Source organism: Heterocephalus glaber, unplaced genomic scaffold, assembly GCF_053883595.1.
Source record: "Heterocephalus glaber isolate CG9 unplaced genomic scaffold, H.glaber_assembly_v1.0 deba00000331, whole genome shotgun sequence".
NCBI classification, from domain to species: Eukaryota; Metazoa; Chordata; class Mammalia; order Rodentia; family Bathyergidae; genus Heterocephalus; species Heterocephalus glaber.
In genome coordinates this window covers 49,443,706-49,461,881 of record NW_028258142.1, presented here as the reverse complement: position 1 = coordinate 49,461,881, position 18,176 = coordinate 49,443,706, and the positions used below count along the sequence as shown (strand labels likewise).

The following is an 18,176-nucleotide window of genomic DNA, read 5'->3' as shown; positions in this document are numbered from 1 at the left end:
ATAGTCCTCTAAAATATTCCTCCTCTTCCCACACATGGTTAGGTTTCTTTCTAAAAATATAAAATAAATCTTACCATTACTTGGCTCAGATGTTTCTTGCAAAACAAAATTCAGGGTCTGCACCAAGACTGGCTTGGCCTGTGCCCACTTCTGCCCACCTCCAGGCACCCTGCTACTCCTTTTCTTCCATACTATTGAGCATTCCAACCTCAGGCTTTGTTTTTTGCTTATCTTCAAACAAGTGAAGCAGAAACTGTATCCAGCAATGTTGTTCACATCGCACTTTCAAGAATGCAATCACATTACATTACCATCTGCAAAAGACTCTAAGGAGATGTAATCTGCCAAAAAAAGACATATGCTTACCTTAATCTGTATTTGCCATAAAGGAAGGACAGAATGGAATTTGGTAGACAGATAGCAGTCTCTGGTACAATATTTGCTCAGCTACCCAACTATTTAGATGCAAATTTCTTTCCACAAATAGAACATACTTGTTCCCTTTCCAGGAGAGATAATCCAAACTCTGATTCAGTTAGTTTATCTAGCTCAAAGTTCAGGATCACTGGTCGAAATACAAAACTTCTCTCAACAGATCAATATATTATCTCCCTCCCATCTCCAACCTCCTAGCAAAGCAGGAATATAGAAATTACATTTTAAAATAGGAAAGCATGAGAAACAAAATGGGGAGAACGATCTAGAGCAATTACCAGTCTACTGGGGAGTCTTTCATCAGCTAACTAATGAGTAGAATGGGTCCCTTGTTGGCCTTTCTGACTATCCCTGGTTCTGTGTCTGAGAAAATTTCTTCCTCCACTGCTGACCCCTGGTATGACTTCTGGAAGCTTATTTCTTGCCCCTTACAATATGGCAATGCTTAGGTATACATTGGAGAGTATGCATTCTTTAAGGACTGCTTCATGTCCCAAAATTTTCTTTTATAGGCTACCATGTTTATTTTCTTATAATCAATTTCATGTTTATTTTTAAATTTTACTCTTAAGCATATTTGTTTTGCAATTCCCATGCTTTACCTTCCATCTTACATTATCTTTCTAGAAATTTCTAAACTACTTCACTTAGAGGGACGAGTTCAGTGGGAAGTCTTCTTGCAAATGATCACATACAGCACTCTTATCAAGTTTTCCTCAGAGGCATGTAGATAACCATCTTTCCAATCTACTACGTCTTATCCTTCCTGTGTGTTACTTGATTTTTTTTCTATTTTTATTAGTACATGTTTGCAGTACATAATGATTACATTCCTCACAGGGATTTAGGATACACACACAACACATCTCAACTCTTTTTTTCTTCCCTTTCAAGCCCTCTTCTCCTTTCTCTTTCCTCCATCTTTTGGTCTCCTTGCCATTGGAGAAAGATTTCTCTTTTTTCCAATTATCTATTTTTTTTTGCTCTTTTTTTATATTTTGCATTTCTTATATCAGAGAAACCATGCAAAATCTAAGCCTGTGTATTTGACTTATTTCACTTAATATTATGGTCTCAAGTTTCATCTATTTTACTACAAATAAACATTTTACTACAAATATTCATACATTTTACTACAAATACAATTTACTCAGATTTATCCTTCTTTATGGCAGAGTAGTACTCCATTGGGTATAAATATCACATTTTGTTTACCCATTCATCTGTTGACAGACATATAGGCCTTTTCCCAGATTTAGCTATTATGAATTGTGCTGCTATAGACATGGGTATGTATGTGTCACTGTAATACGATGTCTTTAACTTTTCCAGGAAGGCACTTAGAAGGGGAACAGCTGGGTTGAATGGAGTTCCTAGTTTTATATTTTAAGGAATCTCCACAGTGATTTCCACAGTGGTTGTACTAGCTTACATTCCAACCAACACTATAGAAAGTTTCCTTTTACCCCTGAAGCTTCCCCATGATTTGTTATTATTTGATTTCTTGATGATGGCCATTCTTTCTGGAATCAGGTGGATTCTCAGTGTTCATTTAATTTGCATTTAAGTGGCCCGAAATGTTGAGCATTTTTTCATGTACTTACTGGCCATTTGTACATCTTCTGAGAAGTGTCTGTTCTTTTCCGTTGCTCATGTTTTGACTGCGTCTTTTTTTCTTTTTTGAGTTCTTTATATATTCTAGTTAATACATTTCTGTTTCTCACAGTAATGTATGGTCCTTGTCTCAGACAGCTACCTTTTTTATAACTATATACTCTAGCATTGTCCTTGTGACATGTTTTTGTTTCCACAGATAGTTTTTTCTCTTTATTTTCATATTCCATTGGCTTTCAAAAGCTGAGGAGAAAAAAAAATTTAAGATAAATGAATCAATATCTTCCATAGTTATTCATCTTAAATGAATGGTTAACAGTATTGCTTCCAGACTTAGACTTGAATTATGATTTATTGCTATTATGTAAGCGTCATCAAGCTTCTTAACTCCTGTAGACTGCAGTTTTCTCATCAGGAAATAAGTTATCTTGAGGAATATATATATATTACAAAGCCTGATCTCAGCATATAGGGAGACTGCAGTGGCATTTTATTTACCATGAGTGATGACAGCAATACTGCAAGGCAGATCATATTATATTTGAGACAGGAAAGTGTCACATGTCAAATATCTACTAGAGGTTGATAGTAAGTGGCCAGCTTCCTGTTAACTCAGCTGTGTCTTATCATTTTCTTTGCTTTGTTCACAAAGAGGGCTATTTATTGGTCTATTTTGCCAGTCAACACGTGAGAATTTATGATCACTTTTCTGTTTAAAAATTTCCTGGAGCAAGACAAATCAATACTATGCTGCCCCTATGGGTCCAAGAGAAAAGCAAAACTTGGAGACATAAAAAATAAAAACAGTGCTTAGCATGTATAAGGCCCTGGGTTCATATGTCAGCACCAGATAACAACAACAATAATAACAACAATGAGGAAATATAAAAACAATAATCTGGCCCAAGTCTCCTGACCAAAGTCTTCAACTCTCTTGTGAGACAAAGCCATTTCCAAATGTTAATTTATTTGCCTAACATTGTGAAATACTGTACTGTACCAGAACTAAAATACTCTTGCAGTTTAGCCCATGATGAATAGTAGTGCATTGATTAAAATATTTTATATTTTTAACCATCAAGAAATTATTGTCAGCTTCATTTTACTTTTAATGTTTTTGTCTTACAGTTTTAGTTGCACAATGACCCCATGCTGTAACTTCTAAGTATGACTCATAGGTATAAGTGCATAGAACAAAATAGCAGAATTATCATCCAGGTAGCCTCCTGCTTCTACTAAGAGGGATTAACAATGATTTGTTTAGACAAGTCTTCTTTTCAGTGGTGAAAGATTGTCTTTTCTGTTCAATGAGTCATCCCTGACTGAATGATGTAAATACATGTGGATAATTCAGGCTTTGTCTTATTTCTTTGAGAAGAGAAAAATGAACCTATGTTGATTAGTGAACTAAGTTTTTGATTAGGTGAGGCATTCAATTGCCAAATGAATACAATTTCTTCAAATTTCCAGTTGTATATTTGGTCTTATTCTGGTGAGTCGTATTTAACAGAATGTTAAATCTGGAGAGATACTCAGACTTACAGTATTTTTGACACATCAGGTAATAAGTAAAGCTGCATTAAAAATTAGGCAAAATAACACCTTTTGAAAAGAGTTGAGTCTGTTAATTTCTAAAAAGATTCGATTTTTAAATGTCTTACTTAAATTTTTATTTCATAATATTTTCTATAAGAATCTTTAAAACAATTGGCAAAAATATTGAGGACACAAAAGTAATCTGAGGTATTGTCATAAAGTCAAGAATGCTGAAAAGTTTCCTTCTGTATTCTCTCTCAGAAATTGTTTACTTTTACCTTGCACTTTAATTTTTTAATTTTTTTTATTAAATTATTTTATTGGTACATTGTAGGTATACAACACAATTACATTTCTCATTGGGAATTGTACCTTTACATAAAGCATCTTGGTTCTTATTTTATCCCCATTCCTAGCCCTCCCTTCACCCCCTCCACCCTTCCCTATTTACAAAGACTTTATTTCCATTTTTTCCATTTCTCATCATTTTTTCTTTCCCTTCTTTCCTTTCCCCTGCCCCTCCCACTATCCCTACCACTTTGGACCTTTTCTTCCTATTTTACTTTATCGATTACTCATTCTAATCATTAGTACATTTTAGGTATACAATATAATGACATTCATCATTGGAAATTTGCACCTTTACATAGTCTCTCTTGGTTCTTATTTTTCACCCTTGCCCAGCCCTCCCTTCAACCCCTCCATTCCTCCCTATTTACAAAAATTTTGTTCCTATTTTTCCATTTTCTCATATTAATCCCATTCCCTTCTATCCTTTCCCCTAGCCCTCCCACTTCCTTCCCCTTTGCCCCTTTTCTTCCTATTCCACATTACCTATTATACATTTAGTCCTTGTTTACACTTTCAGTTTCTCACACCAGAGAAACTATTCGGGATTTATACATGTGTGTCCTATTTATTTCACTTAAGAGTATCGCCTCAGTGTGCATCCACTTAGCTATAAATGTCTCTAATTTCTCATTTTTTTATGGCTGAGTAGTACTCCATTTTATTAAAAAACCACATTTTCTTTATCCAGTCTCCAGTTGATGGGCATTTGGGCTGTTTCCAGGTTTTAGCTATTACAAACTGTGCTGCTATGAACATGGGTGCACATATGTCACTGTGGTATGATTCTTTTAATTCTTTGGGGAAGATCCCCAGCAGTGGAATAGTGGGGCCAAATGGGACTTCCAGTCCTAGTTCTTTGAGGTATCTCCATACTGATTTCCACAGTGCTTGCACCAGTCTACGCACCCACCAGCAGTGGAGCAGGGTTCCTCTTTCCCCACAGCCCCACCAGCATTTGTTATTTGTTGATTTCATGATAGCAGCCATTCTTTCTGGGGTGAGGTGGAATCTCAGTGTTTTCATTTGCATCTCTCAAATGACCAGTGATGTTGAACATTTTTTCATGTATTTATTTGCTATTTCTACTTCTTTGTCTGAGAAATGTCTGTTCATTTCAGATGCCCATTTTTGGATTGGGTCTTTAAATTTGGGAGGTCTGATCTTTTTAAGTTCTTTATAGATTTGAGATAGTAGACCTTTGTCTGAGGAAGAGCAGGTGAAGATTTTTTTCCCACATTGTGGGTTGTCTCTTCACACTGCTGGTGGTTTCTCTTGCTGTGCAGAAGCCTTTTAATAAGAAGAGATTCCACTTGTTGATTGTTTGTGCTAGTTCACAGGCAACTGAGGTTTTGTTTATAAAATCTTTTCCTACACCAATATCTTCAAGGGTTCTACCTAACCTCTGTTCCAACTGGTTCAGAGTTTCTATTTTAATATTTAGATCTTTAATCCATTTTGATTTTAGTTTAGTGCATGGCGAGAGATATAGGTCTAGTTTTAATCTTTGGCAAGTTGAAGCCCAATTTTACCAGCACCATTTATTAAAGAGGCTATCTTTCTTCCAGTGAGGGTATTTGGCTCCTTTATCAAAGATGAGATGGCTGAGTGTGTCTGGCGTTGTTTCTGCATCTTCTAATCTGTTCCACTGGTCCTCAGGTCTGTTTCTTTGCCAGTACCATGCAGTTTTTAGCACAGTAGCTTTGTAATAGAGTTTCAAGTTGGGGGTTGTAATACCCCCTGCCATGTCTCTGTTAACTAGAATTGCTTTTGCTATTCTGGGTCTCTTCTTGTTCCAAATGAATTTTTGGATTGTTTTCTCAAGGTCCATGAAGTATGCTGCTGGGATCTCAATTGGAATTGCATTAAATCTATATAGCGGTTTTGGAAGTATGGCCATTTTCACTATATTAATCCTTCCTACCCAGGAGCAGGGGATGTCTGTCCATTTTCTGATATCATCTTCAATCTCTCTTTTCAGAGTGCCATAGCTTTCAGAGAAGAGGTCTTTGATTTCTTTTGTTAGGTTGATTCCTAGGTATTTCAGTTTTTTGGATGCTATTGTGAAAGGAATTATTTGCCCTGTTTCTCTCTCAGTGAGTCTGTCATTGGTGTAGAGGAAAGCTATTGATTTTTGTGTGTTGACCTTGTAACCAGCTACTTGACTGAATTTGGTTATTAAGTCTAGAAGACTTTTGGTGGAGTTCTTGGGGGTCTTCTATATAGAGTATCATGTCATATGCAAATAATGACAATTTGACTTCTTCATTTCATATCTTTATTCCTTTTATTTCTTTTTCTTGTCTAATTGCCATGGCTAATGTTTCCAAAACTATATTGAACAAGAGTGGTGATAGTGGATATCCTTGTCTTGTTCCTGATTTTAGTGTGAAGGATTTCAGGTTTTGACCATTTAGTATGATATTGGCTGTTGGTTTTTCATAGATGGCTTCTATCAGTTTGAGGTAGAGACCATCTATTCCAATTTTTTGTAGGGTTTTTATCATAAATGCGTGTTGGATTTTGTCAAATGCTTTTTCTGCTTCTATGGAGGTAATCATATGGTTTTTGTCCTTGGCTCTATTGATATAGTGTATTACATTGTTTGATTTTCATATATTGAACCATCCCTGCATCCCTGGGATGAATCCCACTTGATCAGGGTGTATGATCTTCTTGATGATCTTCTGCATTCTGTACCTTGCACTTTAATAAGCTTTGTCAATACACTTTTAATCCAGTGATGATTAGAAATAGCCAAATGGGAAAGAGAGTTAAGTACGCTGCACATGAATAGAACAATGATTATTCATGATACTTGTCTTGAGTCATTAACAAAAGGAGAAATGACATTAGGAAGAAAGAGTTTAATGTATCTTTTTTTTGATATTTTATATATTTTAAATTATAATTTCTGATTTCTGTCTGAATATTGAGCTCAGCTGAAACCTTTATCTTTCATTTACTTTATAGGTTAAGTAATTATCTGTTGCAAATAATCAAACTGTCAGAAATATATAAATAAAAAATAAAACTTTTCCACTACATTCATGCAATAAGTTAAAAAAAAAATACTGAAACCTACAATGTCACTCTGCGGATCTAAGATTGTATAATTAAACTGTTATCATGTGGAATAGAAATATGTATTTAGTAAAATGTTTAACAATGGGTGTTAGGATCTATCACTGGCACCAGTCATAGTCATTCTACATCATTATTGTTTCCATTAGCCAATGTTGTTTCCATTCCCACCAGTTGAAAACATGGGAGATTAAAAGAGAAAACAAAGATCTTCTGTAAACTGCCTGCTCCCCATGTTAGTCCAAAAGCAAGGGAAAGAGTACAAAGTCAAACCCACCCAGTTTAGGTCTGTGGTGACCATACTTCTGCATGCATCAGACTCATCTGGAGTGTTTATTCACACACAGATTATTGAGCCACGCTCCCAGATCTTCTGGTTCCCATGCCCGAGGACTGTGTACCCTGAACAGAGACGCCTGCACTTAGCAAGACACCAGGTAGCTGAGTAGCAGAGGCCTTCTGAGCCTGGGTAGGGTGTCCCAGGATCATCCATACCCAAGCCAATATGCAGAGGACACCTGAGGACAGCAGCCAGTCTTGTCCAGCTGGCGTTTGTGCAGACTGCCAGTGCCCAGGCCACAGGGGTTGCTAAATACTTGCATAGTTCAAATAGAAAGCCCTTGAAACTTGAAACATCCTAGAAATAATAAAAATTAGCTGTTAGAGGGAGAATAGTAGTCAGGCGGATTCTTTTGTCAGGGTCAGGTAGAATTTATAGCAGAGGAACTAATAAAAATGTGACATAAATAAAAGTCTCTTTGCAAAGTAACTTGAAGCTGCCTCAAATAAATACATGCTCTTAAGTGAAAATAACATTTTTGCCATAACTTGAGTCCCCTAGGCCTATCTGTCAACCACATGGCTACCCTTCAGCCATTCCTGTAAAGATGTTCTGTACTGTTCTTACAGAGGGAAGTCATGCCTGGGGATCCAAGAAGTGGTGTTGTCTCCATGGGAATCAATGTGCACACCTCTGCTGAAAATACACAGTCCAACCCAGGGATACCAGGGCACCTCAAGATTCTTCCTTCAATCCATGCAACACCCAGGAGAACAAATGACCATGGTAAGAAGGGAATTGGTCCGAATGTGATAAAGTTTTGAACTTGAAATGGCTGAGAAACTGTAGAATTTGAATGGTTTTACCCAAAAATGGCTAGAGATTTTTCTGCTATCAGATGAGTATAGACTTGAGGCTGCAATTACGAGAAAGCACTGCCACTCTTTTGTGTGCCTCACTCTGCCCCAGGTGTGGCTTAATCTGGATGTAGTAGGACAGTGACATGCTGGGCAGATTTTGACAGTATTTTCCAGGAAGGATGGGATTTAAAAAGACTGTAGTAGTATGTATCCTATAATATAGCGAGGGAATCAGGAAGATTGGGAATTGGGGTCCAGTAACTGGAATAAAAAGGAGGATTCAAGCAAGGTAAATGTTCAGTTAGTCCTGGCAAAGCAGAAGAAAAGAGAAAGAAGGATCAAAGTGATTTGAAGTTTTATCCATGCAAAGATGGCAAGAGGTCACTAAATCCTTGAAAATGAGGTCCCTGTCTGGCATCATGCTACCAAATGTGCATGGTGGTATATTGGGGCTGGAAGAGATGGAAAATATGAGTATAGTTTTTTCCTTCTGCATGTAGCTGACCTTGCACTGGGACAGAGTATTTTGAGGTCATGTCTGCAGAAAGATAAAAACATAAGAATGATACCATAGCAAGATAACAAGGCATGATAGGGAATGTCTTTGTGAATCTTTGGGCCAAAAGGGAGAGTTGAGACCACAAATTGGAGCAATAGTCCCAGCAGTGAAGGAAAAAGTGAGCAGAAGGGCAGGGACTGACCTGATATGTTGGACCACCAACATGACAACTCCCAGCTAGCTTGGTTTCCAACTGCTCTCCAATTCCATCTGGAATTTAAAGGAAGATGAATTGCTTCTGGCCAAAATGATATAATATAATTTGCAAATATAAGCTTACTACAGATAGAAAGAAAACTTGTGTTAAAACTAATGTTTTCTTGGTTTTTCAGTCTTTTCATCTTATTATGCAAAACCAAATATTATTCATGCTTTAAATTTTTTAAAATAAAGTTTCAGATAAAAGTTTAACCATTAAATCATCTAAGTAATATATTTGGAGGACTGTTTCCTGAAATTGTAAAAAACATTTCTCCTGGTTTAAGCTGGTAACTCTAGTGTTCCAATTATGATTAACGAAACTTGTAAAGGTTATTTTTTATGTGATAAGGATTGATTCTAAATATTCCATGAATACAATATCTTAGAACAGCAAATATTTGTGTCTATTTCAAGGACTACTAAAAATCATCTAACAAAATCGAACACTTAAGAAAAAGGTGTGTTTCCCAAACTACAAGAGTTCTTCTTGCTGATTTGAAAAAAAAAAAAACTTTAAAAAAAGTGTATGTGAAAGTATTGTTTGGACATGGGGGAAATTTTGAATTCATAGTTGGAAAGTAACTCTAGGGTTTTAACTACGCAAATGTAACGTTAGTAGATATCACCTCCTGATATTGGGCGAGAATGGTTCCAGGCCCGAGAGGTAGAAGCTGCTAATGGGGAGGCCCAACTTTACCTTAAATCATGAATACTCTCTGACTCATAGACACATTTGGATTATTCTCATTTCCTCTGTCTTTATGAAGTATCTGTTGTTTTAAAATGTCCAAAATGGGCTACTTTGCGGCTGCCACAAACTGTTCTCTGCGAAGCCCCTATGCCAAGCCACCCTGCCTTAGCCAGCTGATTATGGACTGAAACCTCTAAAACCTGTGAGCTAAGACCTTGTATTTGCAAGGCAGGCACAGTGCCACTGAAATAAATCCCCAGCCCAACTCCCAGCCCACAGGAGGGGCCTCCAGGCCACTGTTCCACTGCTCCCAGCCCAGGGGAGGTGAGCCATGTGGGCACCAACAACACACCCACACACACATTGAAATGAGAAAACACATAAACAAGTCTCAAAACCAGACTTCCAGATCACCTACAGCAACCCCAAAGGGAAAGGAGATGGAACACTCGGATATTCAATGAGCCTGGACTCCCTGAACTGGCAACAAAAGAGGATCTGGAAAAAATGAAATCAGAAATAATTTCTCACATAACAGCAGAGATTGTGCCCATAGTCCAAGACATGATTAATAAATCTAGAGAGGACACAGATAAAAAAAATAGAGGAGCTGAGGAACATGATGGAATCCCAACATAGGATACAAATGGAATCCATAAAAATAGATACAAACAGATTTCGAGGAGATTAAAAACCCCATTGAAAGTTTACACTGCAGAATGAGCCAATGTGAGGACAGAATTTCAGATATAGAAGATAAAATTGCAATTAGTGACCAGGAAAAGAAAAAATTGCAAAGGAAAGAAGGGAAAGGAAAAATGATGAGAAATGGAAATAAAGTCTTTGTAAATAGGGAAAGGTGGAGGGGGTGAAGGGAGGGCTAGGAATGTGGAAAAAATAAGAACCAAGATGCATTATGTAAAGGTACAATTCCCAATGAGAAATGTAATTGTGTTGTATACCTAAAATGTACCAATAAAAGAATTTAACAAAAAAAGAAAAGAAAAAATTGCTTCAAAATTATAAGGGACCATGAGAAATCAATCCAGCAGCTGCTAGATGATGCAAAGAAGAATAACATAAGACTGATTGGAGTCAACGAAGAACAGGAGAGAGTACAGGTGACATAAAAACTATTCACAAAAGTAATGGCAGAAAACTTCCCAAGCAGGGGAAAAGAACTTGACATACAGGTAAGTGAGGCATGTAGAACTCCAAGTAGCCTGGATCAAAAAAAATCTACACATAGGCATATAACAGTTAAGATTCCAGAAACCCAATAGAAGAACAAAGTTCTACAAGCAGTGAGAGAAAAGAAACAAATCACATACAAAAGAAAGCCCATCAGAATCAAGGTAGACTTCCCGATGCAAACCCTCAATGCAAGAAGAGCTTGGAATGATGTATTCCAAGCCCTAAAAGAAAACAGGCTCCAACCCAGATTGATGTACCCTGCAAAACTATCTTTCAAAATTGATGGAGAAATAAGATAATTTCATGGCAAAGAGCACCTTAGGAACTTCATGAATATCAAACCAGCACTCCAAAAAATTTCAGATAATACCCTAGGAACAGACAGTGAGGATTATAACCCCAGGAAGCACATCAGAATGAATCCATTGGGCATGACAAGAAATTAAATGTAAAGAGGAGAATCCAACAAACAGAAAAAGTCATGACAATGATAAGTCAATACATATCAGTTACACCTATCAATATTAATGGTCTCAATTCACCAATCAATGAAATGGACTAGCAGAATAGGTCAAGAAGCAAAATCCAACAATATGCTGCATACAAGAAACACACTTAATTCAGAAAGAAACTCATAGATTGAAAGTTAAAGGGTGGAAAACAATACTCCATGTGATGGGAACCCCCAAAAAAGTAGGAGTAGGTATCCTCTTTGCAGATCAAGTGGATTTCAAACCAACACTGATTAAGAGAGACAAAGAAGGACACTACATCCTGGTAAAGGTAACAATCCAACCAGAAGAGATGACAATCATAGATATCTATGCACCAAACACTAAAGTGTCCAACTATATAAAACAAATAGTAAAGGACATGAAAAGTCATATATGCACTAATAAATAGTAGTGGGGGACCTCAATACCCACTGTCACAAATAGATAGATCAACAAGACAAAAAGTAAGTAGTGAAATACTAGAACTCAATTGAACTCTTGAACAAATGAACTTAACAGATGTTTACAGAATGTTCCAACCCACAAAATCAGAATACGTATTCTTTTCAGCTGCACATGGGTCGTTCTCCAAAATAGACCACATACTCATAGAATGTGTTTAAGTAAGTGCAAAGGAATTAAAGTATTCCCTTGTATATTATCAGACCATAGTGTGATGAAATTGGAGATTAATAGCAAAAGAAACCACAAAAATTACATAAACACATGGAAATTGAGCAATACACTTCTGAATAACCAATGGGTCACAGAGGAAGTTAAAGAAGAAATCAGACAGTTCCTTCAATTAAATGACAATGACAATACAACATATGGGACACAATGAAAGCAGTCTTACGAGGGAAATTCATAGCAGTGAATGCACATATTAGGAAAACAGAGCGAGCCCAATTAAACAACCTGATGCTGAACCTCAAGCTTCTAGAAAAAGAAGAGCAGGACAAACCCAAAGCTCATACAAGGGAGGAAATTATAAAGATCAGAGCAGAAATCAATTCAATGGAGACTAAGAGAATGATACAAAAAAATTAATGAAGCCAAGAGTTGGTTCTTCGAAAGAATAAACAAAATTGACAAACCCTAAGCCAACCTTATCAAAAAAAGGAAAGAAAAGCCCCAAATCCATGCAATTATGAGTGAAAAGGGTGAAATTACAATAGACCCAACAGAAATCCAGAGGATCATCAATATCTACTTCCAGAACCTATACACCAATAAGATGGAAAACACAGAAGAAATGGACAGATTCCTAGAAATGTATGAATTGCCAAACTTGAACAAAGAAGACCAAAAAATTCTAAACAACCCAATATAAATCAATGAAATTGAAAACATAATTAAAAACTTACTAACTAAGAAAAGCCTAGGTCCTGATGGCTTCACTGCTGAATATTACAAGATATTTAGAGAGGAACTGCTGCCACTACTGTTTAAACTCTTCAATGAAATTGAAATGGGAGCAATACTCCCAAATTCATTCCTGGAAGCAAGCATCACCTTGATCCGCAAAGCAGAGAAAGATCCAACTGAAAAAGAGAACTATAGGCCAATCTCACTAATGAACATAGATGCAAAAATCCTAAATAAGATACTTGCAAACAGAATGCAGAAGATCATTAAGATCATACACCCTGATCAAGTGGGATTCATCCCAGGGATGCAGGGATGGTTTAACATATGTAAATCAATTAATGTAATACACTATATCAAGAGAGCCAAGGACAAAAACCATATGATTATCTCCATAGATGCAGAAAAAGCATTTGACAAAATCCAACATGCAGTTATGATAAAAGCCCTACAAAAAATTGGAATAGATGGTTTCTACCTCAATCTGATAAAAGCCACCTGTGAAAAACCAACAGCCAATATCATACTAAATGGTCAAAAACTGAAATCCTTCACACTCAAATCAGGAACAAGACAAGGATGTCCACTATCACCACTCTTGTTCAATATAGTTTTGGAAACATTAGCCATGGCAATTAGACAAGAAAAAGAAATAAAAGGAATAAAGATAGGGAATGAAGAAGTCAAATTGTCATTATTTGCAGATAACATGATACTCTATATAGAAGACCCCCAAGAACTCCACCAAAAGTCTTCTAGACTTAATAACCAAATTCAGTCAAGTAGCTGGTTACAAGGTCAACACACAAAAATCAATAGCTTTCCTCTACACCAATGACAGACTCACTGAGAGAGAAACAGGGCAAATAATTCCTTTCACAATAGCATCCAAAAAACTGAAATACCTAGGAATCATCCTAATGAAAGAAATCAAAGACCTCTTCTCTGAAAACTATGGCACTCTGAAAAGAGAGACTGAAGATGATATCAGAAAATGGACAGACATCCCCTGCTCCTGAGTAGGAAGGATCAATATAGTGAAAATGGCCATACTTCCAAAACCGCTATATAGATTCAATGCAATCCCAATTGAAATCCCAACAGCATACTTCACGAACCTTGAGAAAACAATCCAAAAATTCATTTGGAACAAGAAGAGACCCAGAATAGCAAAAGCAATTCTAGTTAACAGAGACATGGCAGGGGGTATTACAACCCCCAACTTGAAACTCTACTACAAAGCTACTGTGCTAAAAACTGCATGGTACTGGCAAAGAAACAGACCTGAGGACCAGTGGAACAGATTAGAAGATGCAGAAACAACGCCAGACACACTCAGCCACCTCATCTTCAATAAAGGAGCCAAACACCCTCACTGGAGGAAAGATAGCCTCTTTAATAAATGGTGCTGGTAAAATTGGGCTTCAACTTGCCAAAGATTAAAACTAGACCTATATCTCTCGCCATGCACTAAACTAAAATCAAAATGGATTAAAGATCTAAATATTAAAATAGAAAAGCTGAACCAGCTGGAACAGAGGTTAGGTAGAACCCTTGAAGATATTGGTGTAGGAAAACATTTTATGAACAAAATCTCAGTTGCCTGTGAACTAGCACAAACAATCAACAAGTGGGATCTCTTCTTATTCAAAAGCTTCTGCACAGCAAGAGAAAACACCAACAGTGTGAAGAGACAACCCACAATGTGGAAAAAAAAATCTTCACCTGCTCTTCCTCAGACAAAGGTCTACTATCTCAAAACTATAAAGAACTTTAAGAAATCAGACCTCTCAAATTTAAAGACCCAATCCAAAAATGGACTTCTGAAATGAATAGACATTTCTCAAAGAAGTAGAAATAGCAAATAAACATATGAAAAAGTATTCAACATCACTCGTCATTTGAGAGATACAAATGAAAACAGGGCTGAGACTCTACCTCACCCCAGAAAGAACAGCTGCTATCACAAAATCAACCAATAACAAATGCTGGTGGGGCTGTGGGGATAGAGGAACACTGCTCCACTGCTGGTGGGTGCGTAGACTGGTGCAAGCATTGTGGAAATCAGTATGGAGATACCTCAAAGAACTAGGACTGGAAGTCCCATTTGACCCAGCTATTCCCCTGCTGGGTATCTTTCCCAAAGAATTAAAAGAATCATACCACAGTGATATATGTGTACTCATGTTCATAGCAGCACAATTTGTAATAACTAAAACTTGGAAGCAGCCCAAATGCCCATCAACTGGAGACTGAATAAAGAAAATGTAGTTTTTTAATAAAATGGAGTACTACTCAGCCATAAAAAATGAGAAATTAGAGACATTTATAGCTAAATGGATGCACATTGAGGCAATGCTCTTAAGTGAAATAAACAGGACACACATGTAAATCCCGAATAGTTTCTCTGGTGTGAGAAACTGAAAGTGTAAATAAGGTCTAAATGGTATAATAAATAATGTAAAATAGGAAGAAAAGTGGCAAAGGGAAAGGGGAAGTGCTAGGGGTAGCAGAAAGGAAAAAAAGGAATGGAATTAATATGAGAAAATGAAAAAATGGGAACAAAGTCTTTGTAAATGGGGAGGGGTGGAGGGGTTGAAGGGAGGGCAGGGGAAGGGGGAAAAATAAGAACCAAGAGAAATTATGTAAAGGTGTAAATTTCCAATGATGAATGTCATTATATTGTATACCTAAAATGTACCAGTAAAATAAAATTTTAAAAAAAGAACCAAGAGATTATGTAAAAGTGCAAATTTCCATTGATGAATGTCATTATATTGTATACTTAACTTATACCAATAAAATAAAATTTTTTAAAAATAAAAATAAAATAAAATGTCCAAAATGAAATTTGCTGCCCAAATATACTTCAAAAAACTTATTTTAAAAATAGGAATGATTAACAAGTAAATGAAATAGAATGATATGACTTTGAAAAGGTAGGACTGATTATTAAGGAGAACAGAGATATGTGTTCAATAGAAATATAGGAAGAGTGTGAATGGGTACTAAAGTCTCAGCTTGATATGAAAACTATTTCTAATAAAATGAGTCATGATCAATAATAAAATGAAAGTGACATACAAGGACTGATAAAATATGATATGTGTTTAAATAAAAAAAATTTACAGTAAAAGGTATATTGCATCAGTTCTCCTCAAAATACTCCCACTCACTTGGAACACACTTATCCCTTTGCTCTTGCCACTTTCTGAAGCAACTCTGGAAGTCCCTTTTCATTAGTGTCTTTACAAGGTATGATCAAAAGTACATTAAACAATGCCATCAAGTGCCATCTAAGAAAAAGACAGGCTCATAAAACTTTACCATGTGTCTTTAACCACCTTATTCACTTGATTTGGCACCATGGGATTTCTTGCTCTTCCCCAAAGTCAAAATGACCATGAAAGGTCCATGTTTTGAATCAATTCAGGACACTGAGGCAGCAATGACAGCCCAACTAAAGACACTCATGAAAAAGGACTTCCAGAACTGCTCCAGAAGGTGGTAAGAACAAAAGGATGAGTGTGTTCAAAGCAAGTAGAGTATTTTGAAGGGAAATAATGGGAATATGTCTTTTACTGTAATAAATTTTTTAATTTAAATACACCCTGTTTCTTCATAGAGCCTACATTGTTGGGCGATATAGTGGTGTTTGTGAGCAGACTTGTTAGGTAAACTCAATTTATTTAAAGTCTAGATTGATCAAATTATGAAAAAGTTTAGATTATGGAAAAAGCAAGAATATTTGTTCCTTTTCAAAAATCTTCCTCCACCATTTTCAAAAATCTTCTCCATGTGTTGTAGAAAAATTAGGAACCTGTAGGTACTGCAACATCACACTCTGTTGATATTGAACATTCAAGTACTTCTGTCCATTAAAATTCTGAGACTATCTTGAAAATATGTATTGTTGTCAGTGTTACTAAAATAAGAAAAATAGCCCTTCCCTGGAATGAGTTTGATGACCTTGTAGCTTGTTTCACCTCTTGTAATTACATCAGAGAATCTCATGATGTGACTGTGTCATTTTTAATGTCTAATGCAGTTCGTTATTTGTTGTTTGGTCCTCAGTATTCATGTAATCATTTCAAATGAGCAGTCTTTTCTTTCTTTCACATTCATTTATATCCTCAAATATTTTTGTAGTTTTCAACGCTTCAGCTGTTTTTGGCAAGGAAACTTTGATCAAGAGGGTTAACAAAGAGATGAATGTAGATAGGTAATTTTTTCTGAGAAGAATATTCTATGATCGATGAATAATAAAAATAACTTTTACATTTAATTTACCTTACTTTGTAAGAAAAAAAAAAGTAGTAATATTTGATAATGGTATAATTCAGAACAGTTGTATTATTTTTAGTGAACTACATTGGTATTATTTTTAATAACTACATTGGTATTATTTCAACCAAATACCATCCTTAAGGATTTTTCTGGTATTCAGACACAAGTATGTACACTCTTCACTCCCACTGTCTTGAAACTCCTAGTCTGCCTTCTTCCACAATTTTCACCATGTGTGATGAGAGAATATAAGCCAATTTAATATTGACGCACAAGAAAAGCTTTATTTGGGAAGTAAACTCTACCGTAATGCTGTGATACAGTGTCATCTAGTAATGCCTTGGATTTGCAATCTTCAGGTAGTATAAATAGTGTGTTGGCATAAATGGCAGAAAGATCATCGTTGCTTGGGTGCCTAAGCCATGAAACATGTATGAATAGCATACATAACAATTAAGGAGAGACCACAAAAATAGATAAAACATTAAATTCCAAAGCAGCAATGCACTTAAGACAACATGCTTGGCATCAGATGACAAAATTATTTTATGAAAATACATTTTAACAATTACTCAGGTTCTATAAAGACTACATTTAAATGGGACAAGCAGATGGAGTATCATGTTTGCAGGAACTGAGGATGTCTATGGATTTGACTGGAGATTGCAAAATCTTCACCAGTGTCGGGATGGTCCCCAGGTCTCCCTCTTCCTGCTAGTCTTCTCACATGAAGAGTGTATATATGACGAGGGACGCAGGCCAGGGGTCTCTGGCATATTTTAGAAGAAGAATAAATACATGAGGGAGATTTTTTTGTCTATGTATTCAAAAACCATATTTGTTTTGCTAATAGTACTCTTTATTGAGCTGAATTGCACTCTCCCTGGTACTAATTCTCTGAAGTATAATTTTCCCTCCATTAGAATTTCCCAATCATTAACCACCTAGAATGAGGTACATTAAATGCTGACTCCCTGGACAAAACTGTCCCAATCCCTCTTGGCTCCTGAACAGTCATGAGCAAGCAAGGAAATTATCAGCAATGTACATGCAAGAAGGATAGAAAGTTGGAGATTGATTCCAATTTGGCCAATTGCCTAATTACTTCCAAACTTATTTCTTCATTTTACATTCAAATTTGTGAAAGGCATTTGTATGCATTTCAAATTAAATTGTATATTTTAAGAGAAGTAGGAATACAGAAAGACTCTTACCTTGGAACATT

General features: G+C 36.2%; 1 protein-coding gene across 6 annotated transcripts in view; it reads right to left on the bottom strand.

Moving 5' to 3' along the window:
* Positions 1 to 18,176, bottom strand: part of LOC101697883 (uncharacterized) — a 55,401-nt gene that overhangs the window by 29,611 nt on the left and 7,614 nt on the right. For 5 of the 6 annotated variants that reach the window (XM_087193829.1, XM_087193826.1, XM_087193820.1 and 2 more), the window contains exons 3-6: positions 8,859 to 8,926; positions 7,295 to 7,654; positions 2,040 to 2,292; positions 75 to 341 (exon numbers count right to left, since the gene is read on the bottom strand). In XM_087193829.1, coding sequence (XP_087049955.1) covers positions 7,355 to 7,654; positions 8,859 to 8,926 — 368 coding nt within the window. In that variant the 3' untranslated portion in view covers positions 75 to 341; positions 2,040 to 2,292; positions 7,295 to 7,354. Of the gene's footprint in view, positions 1 to 74; positions 342 to 2,039; positions 2,293 to 7,294; positions 7,655 to 8,858; positions 8,927 to 17,215; positions 17,721 to 18,176 lie in introns of those variants that run through there. The other variant, XR_205604.3, reaches the window with a different exon arrangement.